The 12,474-nt window shown below is 47.3% G+C and overlaps 2 protein-coding genes across 2 annotated transcripts; one reads left to right on the top strand and one right to left on the bottom strand.

Annotated features, from left to right (window-relative positions):
• Positions 1-1,914: 1,914 nt before the first annotated feature.
• LOC118085024 (olfactory receptor 51G1-like) lies at positions 1,915-2,874 on the bottom strand. Its single transcript, XM_035115280.2, has one exon. The coding sequence runs from the start codon at positions 2,872-2,874 to the stop codon at positions 1,915-1,917; it is 960 nt and encodes a 319-aa protein (XP_034971171.2).
• A 6,966-nt stretch (positions 2,875-9,840) lies between these two features.
• LOC118085023 (olfactory receptor 52E4-like) lies at positions 9,841-10,872 on the top strand. The gene has a single exon (XM_060274020.2). It carries the CDS (start codon positions 9,841-9,843, stop codon positions 10,870-10,872), a length of 1,032 nt encoding a protein of 343 aa, XP_060130003.2.
• The last annotated feature ends 1,602 nt before the right edge of the window (positions 10,873-12,474 follow it).

Raw genomic sequence — 12,474 nt, forward strand, 5'->3', positions numbered from 1 at the left:
CTGGGCTCCGTTGAGAGCAGCTTCTCCATGCTAACCAGGAAGTGACCTCTCCCGGCAACAGAATGACTCTTTCCCCCCCTGATCTCTGAGGCTGTGATCTCCTGGGTGACACAGATGCTGTTAGGCAGTTGAATGTGCATGCGTACTCTGTCCATTTCCCTCCAACCGACCCCACCCCCGCGCAGCCCCGGGAACTGGCAATCCACGCTATGTCACTGTTCTCCCCTCCTGAAGTTTCCAACAACTTTTATTCAGAAGCATCCTGTCCCTGACCATGGAAGCAGAGCATAGACCTTCAAGGCCAGTAGCCATTGGTAGGCTTCTCTTCCATGAATTTGCCCAATCCTCTTTTGAAACCATCCAATTTTCACTTGCATTTTCCAGGGTCTTGAGCCTGACACTTCCGAGCCCCGTTCCAAACGAAAAGAAAGCTGGGCAAGTTCTAGACCAGGGGTCAGCAAACTTTTTTAGCAGTGGGCCGGTCCACTGTCCCTCAGACCTTGTGGGGGGCTGGACTATATTTTGAAAAAAAATATGAACGAATTCCTATGCCCCACAAATAACCCAGAGATACATTTTAAATGAAGTGACACATTCTACTCATGTAAAAACACCAGGCAGGCCCCACAAATAACCCAGAGATGCATTTTAAATAAAAGGACACATTCTACTCATGTAAAAACATGCTGATTCCCGGACCGTCCGTGGGCCAGGTTTAGAAGGCGATTGGGCCGCATCTGGCCCCCAGGCCTTAGTTTGGGGAACCCTGTACTAGACCCTCAGAAATTTACACCCTTTGGGGAAGTGGGGAGAACATAACAATATAATTCTGCCTGCTTGCCTGCCTGCCTGCCTGCATACACAGCAGCGCCATCCCTTTCCATCAGTAAGAGCATTTTAAAAGCTTTCCAGTAAACGTAAAATTCCTTCAAGCTTATTTATGTGTCCCCCCCAACAACTTTTCATTTTTAATGTTTCGCTAGCTTAGTTGCTCAGCACCATCCCATCCCACACAGCCCTGTGGATCATAAAGTCTTCTGAGAGACCAAGCATTCAGTAACCCCGGTGCAAGGGGCACCAGAGAATTCTTGCAAGGAAAAAGAATGAGAGCAGAAATGGCTGGTGCTCATTTATTTTTCAATCCAGAAAGTACAGTTAGTGATCATGCTGTTGCTTTCAGTTTGCAAACATGATGTGGCCGGCTCCTTTTCTAGAACTCTTATAATGGCAACGGTGCCCACTTGAGAGGTGCTGGAACTGAGTTCCATTGCGTTCCAGCTGGGGGGGGGGAGCCCTGATTATGCGATTGATTACTTCACTCCATCTGCTTTGTGTTTCCTTTGCATTAGAATGGATGGGAGCCGAATAACACAATGACAACAGAATTTTTATATATTATGTAAATTACATAAAGCACATAATTCCACCATAGTGTACACTGGGACAAATAACATGGTTTGGTTGGTGGAAGACGAACAGCAGTGGAATGGAAGCAGCAGACCATACAATCGTTGCAGGGCATGTTGTCTTTAGTTGGTGTCTGCACTTTGAGGTCCTGAATAGACCTGAGAAGAAGCAAAATAGATGGTATGTACCCACCTGACTCACACAACATTATTCATTGGTATTATATATTGCTCCGATACTTTGGCCACCTCATGAGAAGAGAAGAATCCTTGGAAAAGACCCTGATGTTGGGAAAGATTGAGGGCACTAGGAGAAGGGGACGACAGAGGACAAGATGGTTGGACAGTGTTCTCGAAGCTACGAACATGAGTTTGACCAAACTGCGGGAGGCAGTGCAAGACAGGAGTGCCTGGCGTGCTATGGTCCATGGGGTCACGAAGAGTCGGACACGACTAAACGACTAAACAACAACAACCGTAAGTGTAGCACTTAAGCTTGTTATTGTCCTTATGACTGGATGAGCTTCACAGCACAGAGTTTCTTAAGGATACGTTGGCGGATCTGCTTCGTCTTGATACTGTACACAACTGGGTTCATCAGAGGAGGTGCCAGCAAATAGACGTAGGACATGAGTATGTGGACGATGTGAGGGGCATGTTCCCCAAAGCGGTGGATCAACGACAGGCCTATCATGGGCACATAGAAGAGCAGGACAGCACAGATGTGGGAGACGCAAGTGTTGAAGGCCTTGAGGCGCTCTTCTCTGGAGGCAATGCTCAGGACTGTTTTCAGGATGAAGACGTAAGAGAGGAAGATCAGGAGGGAGTCGATTCCCACTGTGAAGGCCACAACGGTCAGCCCATAGATGTGGTTGACGATGATGTCCGAGCAGGCCAGCTTCATGATTTCCAGATGCAAGCAGTAGGAGTGAGAGAGGACGTTGGTCCTGCAGTAATGGAAGCGGCGGAGAAGCAGGGGCAGAGGCACAATCAGGGAAAAGCTGCGGAATGCAAAGGCCAGCGTCATTGTCACGATCCTCTGGGTGGTCAAGATGGAGCCATATCTCAGCGGGTTGCAGATGGCCACAAAGTGGTCAAAGGCCATGGACAAGAGCACGGAAGATTCAACGAGGGAGAGAGAGTGAATGAAGAAGAGCTGGGTGAAGCAGGCGCTGAAAGGGATCTCGCGAGCATCGAACCAAAATATGCCCAGCACTGTGGGCAACGTAGTGAGGCACAAGCCCAGGTCGGTCAGGGCCAGCATGGCGAGGAAATAATACATTGGCTGGTGCAAGCTTGAGTCTGTTCGGATCACATGGAGGATTGTGCAGTTCCCCAAGATCACCGTCATGTAGATGAAGCAGAAGGGGAGGGAGATCCAGCGATGGGCGTACTCCAGCCCAGGGAAGCCCGTCAAGAGGAATGTGGTGGGGTTGGAGGTTTTGTTCCCCAAATGGGAGATGTTCATTTCACAAGAGCGACCTGTTTCACCTCGGTGCTTTAAAGTCAGTGCCTAGGAGGCAAAGTAGTTTTTATTGTAGAATAGTAGAGGTGGAAAGATCTTGCTAGAGGTGGTAGATATTTGCAAAACAAATAAATCACTGGCATACAAATTCACTTGGAGATGTTTTATGTTTTTAGATTGCTCTTTGCTTCTTTACATGAAATTATGGCATTTTTGTGGGCACTTTACCCCAGCATATTCATTTTCATACATATTACTTGGCGGAAAATTGTACTGAAAGATATCTGTGTTTCAGTTCACATATAATTGTACTTTACTTCTTTCTTCTTCTTTTTTAATCACTTTTTGTCACAACAAATGTAACTGATCTGTGGAAAACACAACCTGAAGAAAGAGACAATACATGTTCTTTTGTAAGCGAGGAAAATCTTTAACAACAACAAAGACATATAATGTCAGAAAGTGTGGATTCAGTAGGTTTGCCTTTAAATGCAACCCAGAGTCAAGTTTCTCCCTCATCTTTACTTCTAGGGTGCTTGATCATTTCAGGGAATCTAGGTGAGCAGAGCAGAAGTTCAGCTCCCACCTTGTGCAGGCCTGTGAGATTGGAGGTGGTGGCATATGGAAGAAGAGAGCCAGGGAGCCTTGGGGTGGGTGGGGGGTGTCTTCTTCTGATAATCTGGAACTTATCTTGCTATTAACACAGCCCAAGGTGGCATCAACTATTTTTCTCAGTGGAATTGTATATTTATCTATTCATTTCATTTACAGGGCCACCCACCAATAACTTTTCCCTGGGGGGCTCGCAACAAAACACAGGTGAAATATAATGGGTGGTATTCATAGTAAAGGTAAAGGGACCCCTGACCATGAGGTCCTGTCGTGACCGACTCTGGGGTTGCGCCGCTCATCTCACGTTATTGGCCGAGGGAGCCGGCGTACAGCTTCTGGGTCATATGGCCAGCATGACAAAGCCGCTTCTGGCGAACCAGAGCAGCGCACGGAAACGCCGTTTACCTTCCGGCTGTAGCGGTACCTATTTTTCTACTTGCACTTTGACGTGCTTTCGAACTGCTAGGTTGGCAGGAGCAGGGACCAAGCAACGGGAGCCCACCCCATCGCAGGGATTCGAACCACTGACCTTCTGATCGGCAAGCCCTAGGCTCTGTGGTTTAACCCACAGCACCACCCTGTGGTATTAATAGTAGACTACTTGAAATCAAAGAACATGACTAGGCTAGACCCATTCATTTTGATGGGCATACACTGAGTAAACCTTAACTGAACACCACCCAAAGTATTCAGGTAGGTAGCCGTGTTGGTCTGACGTAGTCGAAATAAAAATGAATAAATAAAATAAATAGCCCAGTGGCACCTTAGAGACCAACTCAGTTTGTTCTTGGTATAAGCTTTCGTGTGCATGCTCACTTCTTCAGAAGTGTATCTGAAGTATCTGAAGAAGTGTGCCTGCACACCAAAGCTCATACCAAGAACAAACTTGTTGTTGTTGTTTAGTCGTTTAGTCGTGTCCGACTCTTCGTGACCCCATGGACCAGAGCACGCCAGGCACTCCTGTCTTGCACTGCCTCCCGCAGTTTGGTCAAACTCATGTTTGTAGCTTCGAGAACACTGTCCAACCATCTCGTCCTCTCTCGTCCCCTTCTCCTTGTGCCCTCAATCTTTCCCAACATCCAGGGAGTCTTCTCTTCTCATGAGGTGGCCAAAGTATTGGAGCCTCAGCTTCACGATCTGTCCTTCCAGTGAGCACTCAGGGCTGATTTCCTTCAGAATGGATAGGTTTGATCTTCTTGCAGTCCATGGGACTCTCAAGAGTCTCCTCCAGCACCATAATTCAAAAGCATCAATTCTTCGGCGATCAGCATTCTTTATGGTCCAGCTCTCACTTCCATACATCACTACTGGGAAAACCATAGCTTTAACTATACGGACCTTTGTCGGCAAGGTGATGTCTCTGCTTTTTAAGAAGCTGTCTAGGTTTGTCATTGCTTTTCTCCCAAGAAGCAGGCGTCTTTTAATTTCGTGACTGCTGTCACCATCTGCAGTGATCAAGGAGCCCAAGAAAGTAAAATCTCTCACTGCCTCCATTTCTTCCCCTTCTATTTGCCAGGAGGTGATGGGACCAGTGGCCATGATCTTGGTTTTGCGCTCTCCTCTTTCACCCTCATTAAAAGGTTCTTTAATTCCTCCAACTAAGAACAAACTTAGTTGGTCTCTAAGGTGCCACTGGGCTATTTTATTTATTTATTTATTTATTATTTCGACCACCCAAAGTATAATGACTAAAATCAGCAATAAATCACAGAAGACAGCAAAGCATTCCACCTTCCTTACAATCAGATGCAGCTTACCAAGGTCTGGTGATAAAGGGAGAAGCTGGCACAGATTCTCTCCTGGACAGAGCGCTGGGAGTGAGAGTGAGGTTGTGGGTCTCCTTTGTGTAGAAGCCTCCTTTGTAGAACCTGCAAGGAATCCCTTTGAGACAACACAGCTGGACTTGAGGAAGGGCAAGGCTCCTGGTGCCGATGTACAAGGACTTAGGGAATATTGTTGCTTAAGTTTCCAGAACAAAAAGCACAGTAGGTGTTGCAAGTATCGAAAGGAAAACACAACTGTGTTCTGTTCCCAAACAAACCCCACTGAGACCTGGGTTCAAGTCCCTCTGTCAGGGATTCAGCATGTGGCCTTGGGCAGATCTAACTAGTGCTTTTTTCTAATTTTTTAAAAAAGTTTAGGGGTACTCTCATTTTGACACAAGAAAATCACCATTTTATAGTTTAAATCAGGAAAAATAAAAACAGTAAATGGACAAAAGTACAAAGATTCACAAAATGTTTAGGGGTATGCGTACCCCTGCGTACCCCCCAGAAAAAAGCACTGGATCTAACCATCATCTTTTTTCTTTTACAAACATTTTATTGGTTTTGAATGAATCATAGAATCATAGAGTTGAAAGGGACCCCAAGGGACATCTAGTCCAACCCCTGCAATGCAAGAAACTCAGCTAAAGCATTCTTGACAGAATGAACCACGCACATCACGAATACAATAACAACAGTTATGTAGAAGTGTCCATGTACTGTTTGAGTAGGAACCAAGATGGGTGACCAGTGGAATGAATAAATGTTTATTCCCAGCATCTAGTGCAGGCATCCCCAAACTTTGGCCCTCCAGATGTTTTGGACTACAATTCCCATCTTCCCCAACCACTGGTCCTGTTAGCTAGGGATCATGGGAGTTGTAGGCCAAAACATCTGGAGGGCCGCAGTTTGGGGATGCCTGATCTAGTGCTTAAACCAAAGGGAAACACTATCTCCATATTGATGCAGTGGGAAGGGGGTGGGGTGGGGAAACTGCCTGTCCAAAGGAGGAGGAGGAGGAGGAGGAGGAGGAGGAGGAGGAGGAGGAGGAGGAGGAGGAGGAGTTTAGATTTGATATCCCGCTTTATCACTACCCTAAGGAGTCTCAAAGCGGCTAACAATCTCCTTTCCCTTCCTCGCCCACAACAAACACTCTGTGAGGTGAGTGAGGCTGAGAGACTTCAGAGAAGTGTGACTAGCCCAAGGTCACCCAGCAGCTGCATGTGGAGGAGTGGGGAAGTGAACCCGGTTCACCAGATTACGAGTCCACCACTCTTAACCACTATGTACACCACGCTGGCTGGGGTTGTTTCATTACCCCCATAACAACTCTGTTGTGTTGTGTCAAATGTCCATACAGGTTTATATGCCATCTTTGATCAATCCAGCCTGCAGTTGTTGGTCCACCCTGAAGTTCCAAATGCTTAATGGAATCATAGAATCATAGAGTTGGAAGGAGACCCCAAGGGTCACCCAGCCCAACCTCCTGAATTGTTGGAATCGCCGCTGAACAATCCCTGAAGGATGGTCCTCCAATCTCTGTTTTAAAACCTCTAACGAAGAAGATTCCACTACCTTCTGAAGGAGTCTGTTCCCCCATCAAACTGCTCTTACTGTCAGAAAGTTCTTCCAGATGTCTAGTTGGAATCTTCTTTCATGCCATTTGAATCCAACCCTCTGGAGCAGCAGGAAATAAACTTGCTCCATCTTCCATGTGACAGCCGTTCAGATAGTTGAAGATGGCTATCATATCCTCTTTTCCAGGTTAAATTTACCAAATTGCCTCAACCATTCCTTATAAGGCTTGATTTCCAGTTCCTTGGTCATCTTTGTTGCTCTCCTGGTATATACATTCCAGAGTTAGACAAAAAAGATTCATACACTTTCTGATCATGAAGTCCCTCCTGCTTCCATAAAAGATTGCCTATACATGATCATACCTGAGCTATCTGGAGTCAGTTATACTGAGGACCCCTCAACTGGATTCACAAAGGTTATTAGATGGGTCAGCATCACTCAATAAGGTCCAGAACAAAGAACAACCCCATGGATGTCCACCCCTTGTACTGGAGGTATTTGTTTTGATCACGAAAACCCAGAAATGGAATTAGTGGCGATTTCTGAGGACCTACAGTATTCCTCCATCTCTTCCATGTTTCTAAGGTTGCACACAGAAATGACATATTTATATTGTTCTGTATGTAATACTGTAATAGACTGCTTTAACAAATGATGGTCAAGTTTCTTTCCTAAATTTAATCACTGATTTTATCATATCTATGGCCTAATAAAATCTGGAACTTTTGATGCCATGTTACTCTGGGTTTCCAGTCCTGAAGAAGCAGGGATTTATTCAGAGGTGGTGACCCTTTTTCAGCCTCAGGACCACGTTTTCTTATCAAAAGCTTTCTGGGAGCCACATCCCAGAGGTCAGTGTGGCAAAATGGGTGTGGTCAGACATGTGCCCCTCTTCACCCAGGCAGCCAAGAACAATTACCATAGTTCCAAGACAGGTGGCAGCTGGATAAAATCACTTGGGGAGAGTGCAGAATGGGGCCAACGAGGGATGTGGCCTGGGCAGGGTCCTGAGGGCAAGACAGAGCTGCCAGGAGGCCTGTACAGTGGTACCTTTGGTTACGAATGCTTCAGGTTACGAACTCCGCTAACCCAGAAGTAGCTGCTTCTGGTTGTGAACTTTGCCCCAGAATGTGAGCGGAAATTGTGCACCGGAGGCACGTGCGCAGTGGGAGGCCCCGTTAGCGAAAGCGCGCCTGAGCATAAGAATGGTTACAGCTTAAGAACAGACCTCCAGAATGAATTAAGTTCGTAACCAGAGGTACCACTGTATTCAGTTTTCAGGTATGAGGTTCGGGGGGAGGGATTCTCCTTGTGGAGCTTCACACCAAATCCCCAATCAGTAGGACTTAATTCAGTTATGCATTACTGGACAGAGCCCAAAGAGTCTGTGAGACCATTTCTATTAGGACACAAAGTATACAGCATAGGCAAAATATGCATAATCTTAGCTGTCCATCCTTTACCCAACCACTTTCTGCTACCTCTGCACTTCACCATCTCTCAAAAATCCATAGTTCGTGAAAAACCCAACCCATTTGATTTTAGTATACTGTATGTGTCAGAACCCTCCTTGTACCTTATCTGGAGTTGTTTTCTCTTTAACAATCAGCCATTAATTTCCCCTTTAACTGGTTTTTACTAGTCTTGTGGTCAGTTTCCATTCTTGTGTATGTTACCCTGACCTCACTTAATAATGAGCCTAACCAGGGTCTTTTCTTCAGTCAAAACTTGCTGGAACTCAGTTCTGGCCCCTCTTGGGTTGGTGCCATTGCCATCCTAAGAAAACGAGGGAGGTGTTCTGAAACTCCCTTTTCTAGCAAAATAGCACTGGACCTAACAGTTGCCCTACCTCAGCTCCCCATTCTACAAAAAATAAAAATCTGACATTTTATATGCATCCATTCATACAGGTATCACATTGTTTTATTCTCTGGCTGCCAACCCACCTATCTGGTATTCCTGCCCTGCCCATTACAGGATTCTCTGTGATTTCCCTCTAACTGTGAAGCTGTTGTCTCTTTCAAGCTACCTTCTGTTCCACTATTCTAGAGTTTGCTGGATATGTAGAATGATAAAGAATCCTCAGCCTGGAGGTGGGATTTGGGTCACCTCTCCACAGCTCCCCTGACTCTGTAACCTTGGAAGAGATGCTTCAGGTCTGGGCAGTTTGGATGCCATGGGAATTGGGGTGGAACAAGGCTCTTTCTACAGTGAAACAACCCCCTGAGATGTCCACCCTAGTGTCTCCACAGAAACACTATAAATGCTGCTTTCTGGTCAGCCAAGTGGAGTCAGAGCTGAGAGATGCTCCTCCATCCACGATGCAGCTGCCAGTAGACCTTTGACTCTGTGGCTCAGCAGAGCACACCTTGCTGTGTTAATCTGTCAGAACAAAAGGTCCTATCAAGGTGAGTGGAAAGGAGGGGGAGTCATAGAATCATAGAATTGTAGAGTTGGAAGAGAGCACAAAGTGCTTCTAGTCCAATTCCCCACAATGAGGGACTTTTTTTGCCCAACATGGGGCCTGACCCTGAGATGAAGAGGCTGAGATGGGGAGGGAGGGGCGGTTGCTGGGAGCATTTTTTGAAGGGGGAGGAGAGCAAGTCACCTCTCCTTCCAAGGAAGCTTTGGGTGGGTGGTGGTGGAGGAATCAGGTTCCCCGCAGAGAAAGGCTGGTTTTGATGAAGGATACATTAGTGGGAAATGTGGAGGGGGGTGGGACACAACAGAAGAATATAGGACCATGTACAGGATGAGGAAAGTGGAGAGCCGCCACCCCCACCAGTTTTGTCAGACTAAATTGGCCCAATGAATTGATGGGTGGCAGGAGAGGAGCAGACAGGGAAGTTCCTCATCCGGCAGCGTGCAGACTGCTTTTTTCATTTTCTTTGTTCGGATGCAGGGACCTACACTCTGGCCAAATCCCCTCCACACAAACACACAATTGTTTTCTTAACATGTAACAGGATTGCTAGGCAAGGGTCTATATGTCCGTGAGGAACCATGGAGAAAAATGCTAGCCTGTTTTCTTCTTCTTGGCAGGGTCGCAGTGACTTGCACTCTGGCCAGGTCCAGGAGGAGAATGCCTCTTCCGAATGCCACCCACTTTTATTCCCCTACTTTCATCCTGCTGGGGGTCCCGGGGCTGGAGGCGCTCCACTCCTGGATCTCCATCCCCTTCTGTCTCGGCTACCTCGTTGCTCTCACGGGCAACTGCACCATCCTCTTCATCGTGAAGACAGAGCCAACCCTCCACCAGCCCATGTTCTACTTCCTCTCCGTCCTTTCGGCCATCGACCTGGGCCTCTCCACCTCCACTCTGCCCAAGATGCTGGCCATCTTCTGGTTTGGCCTTGGGGAGATCAGCCATGGGGCCTGCCTGGCTCAGATGTTCTTCATCCACAGCTTCACGGGGATGGAGTCTGTCGTGCTGCTAGCCATGGCCTTTGACAGGTACGTGGCCATCTGTGACCCTCTGAGATACACCACTATCTTGACCAAGGCCAGGGTAGCCTGGATGTGTGCTTCTGTTGTGCTGAGGACATTCCTACTTGTGCTGCCCATTGCCCTGTTGACTCTCCGCCTGCCCTTTTGCAGCGATCACATCATCGTTGCCCACACCTACTGCGAGCACATGGGCATTGCCAAGCTGGCCTGTGCCGACATCCGGATCAATATGATCTATGGCTTGTTCACTATTACCTTCCTCATGCTTGATGTGGTCTTCATTCTTTTGTCCTACGTGCTGATCTTGCAGTCTGTTTTCCGGCTCCCCTCCAAAGAGGCCCGGCTCAAATCCCTGGGCACTTGCGGTTCCCATGTGGCCGTGATTTGTGTCTTCTACACTCCTGCCTTCTTCTCCTTCCTCACCCACCGCTTTGGGCGCAACATCCCCCATTATGCGCATATCCTCATTGCCAACCTCTATGTCATTTTGCCCCCGGTGCTCAACCCCGTCATTTACGGCATCCGGACTCGGGAGCTGCGCAGCAGGATCCTGAAGTTCTTGTTCTCCAAAAGGGGGCCTTTGTCCAATGTCTCCTGATTATCCTGCCTTGCAGGGGGTTGCATTAGTTGACCCCCAGGGTCCCTCCCCACTCGATGATTCTATTTTGCATTCCTACAATCTGCTGAATGGGAATTATAACATATAACATGCTCTACGTAATCAGAATGTTTTGTAAGGCTGAGAGAGAAACCTGAGAAAGGTGTTGCTGCCAGTCAGTGTAGGCCATCCTGAGGTAGATGGATCCACAGTCTGATTCAGAGCTCTGCAGTTCTTTGCTCCTGGCAAGCTGGACTCTGGCCCAATTCACTGCAGCGCAATTTGGGGCATTGGATCAGGAGGGGCAAGAATTTTTCAACAATGTGCACCAGAGTTGTTGTTGTTGTTGTCGTCGTCGTCGTCGTCATCCTGCCTTTCTCTATGACAGGGCACAGAAATGGCTCCTCTTTCTTGAATTGCCCCACAGACCTCATGGGACACCAAAGAAGATTGTTTTGCATTTCCTTATTTGCAGGAGGGCTGTTGCTAAAGCACATAACATGCCCTTCACACTTAGTTATGTACAGTATTAGGAATACAGGCATGAATTATTATTATTATTATTATTATTATTATTATTATTATTATTATTAGTGTTTGTGTGTGTGTGTGTGTGTGTGTGTGTGTGTGTGTGTATTTGCAAACTACCCCAGTCCTTGGGCAGTGAGACTCCAGGGGTCCCAGTCCATATTTTTTTATTTACTCACATATTCAACCAGAGTGTAGGATGGAGGATGGAGGATGGAGGATCTCGCAGCATCAACACCCAAACAGATCTGGCTTCTGCATCTGTCATAGCTTTGGTTCCAGCACAGAGCAAGCCGGTCTCTGGGTTTCCCACAACTCTCTCTGGCTCTTGTTCTCCTACCTAGCAGCCTGGTGAGAGGGGGGGGGAGGATAGCCCCTTTAGCCTGGGTTGCCCCTTCCCTTTGCTGCAGCTCTTGCAACCCAACTCATTCTTTGGTGATGCTGAGGAGAAAACTCAAGTGGCCAGTGAAGGCCCTTGTCTTGCCAAGAAACTTGTAAAGAGATATTTACATTTATATATGAGGTTTGGGAAAGAAATAAAATGCTGTTAGAGTCAAAGACCCCATGGTGGATATCACCTGTAGAAGTAAAGGTAAAGGGGCCCCTGACCATCAGGTCCAGTCGTGTCCGACTCTGGGGTTGCGGCACTCATCTCACTCTATAGGCCGAGGGAGCCAGCGTTTGTCCGCAGACAGCTTCCAGGTCATGTGGCCAGCATGACTAAGCTGCTTCTGGCGAACCAGAGCAGCACACGGAAACGCCGTTTACCTTCCCGCCGGAGCGGTCCCTATTTATCTACTTGCACTTTGACATGCTTTTGAACTGCTAGGTGGGCAGGAGCTCACCCCGTTGCAGGGATTCGAACCGCCAACCTTCTGATCAGCAAGCCCTAGACTCTGCGGTTTAACCCACAGCGCCACCTGGGTCCCCTGACACATGTACAAGTATTAACTGTTAAAAAGTTAAACTGGAGGGGAGGAGGGCCACATACGAGGAAATTCTGATGAAATCAGATAGAGGGCGGAAATTAAAACCATATGAAGAAATAAAAGTGGTATTGACAGGATGGTTGCA

Source organism: Zootoca vivipara, chromosome 4, assembly GCF_965207765.1.
Source record: "Zootoca vivipara chromosome 4, rZooViv2.hap1.1, whole genome shotgun sequence".
NCBI classification, from domain to species: Eukaryota; Metazoa; Chordata; class Lepidosauria; order Squamata; family Lacertidae; genus Zootoca; species Zootoca vivipara.

What these genes read in the sequence shown, in the direction of transcription:
- LOC118085023 (XM_060274020.2), top strand. Translation starts at nt 9,841, where the DNA reads ATGCTAGCCTGTTTTCTTCTTCTTGGCAGGGTCGCAGTGACTTGCACT.
- LOC118085024 (XM_035115280.2), bottom strand. Translation starts at nt 2,874, where the DNA reads ATGAACATCTCCCATTTGGGGAACAAAACCTCCAACCCCACCACATTC.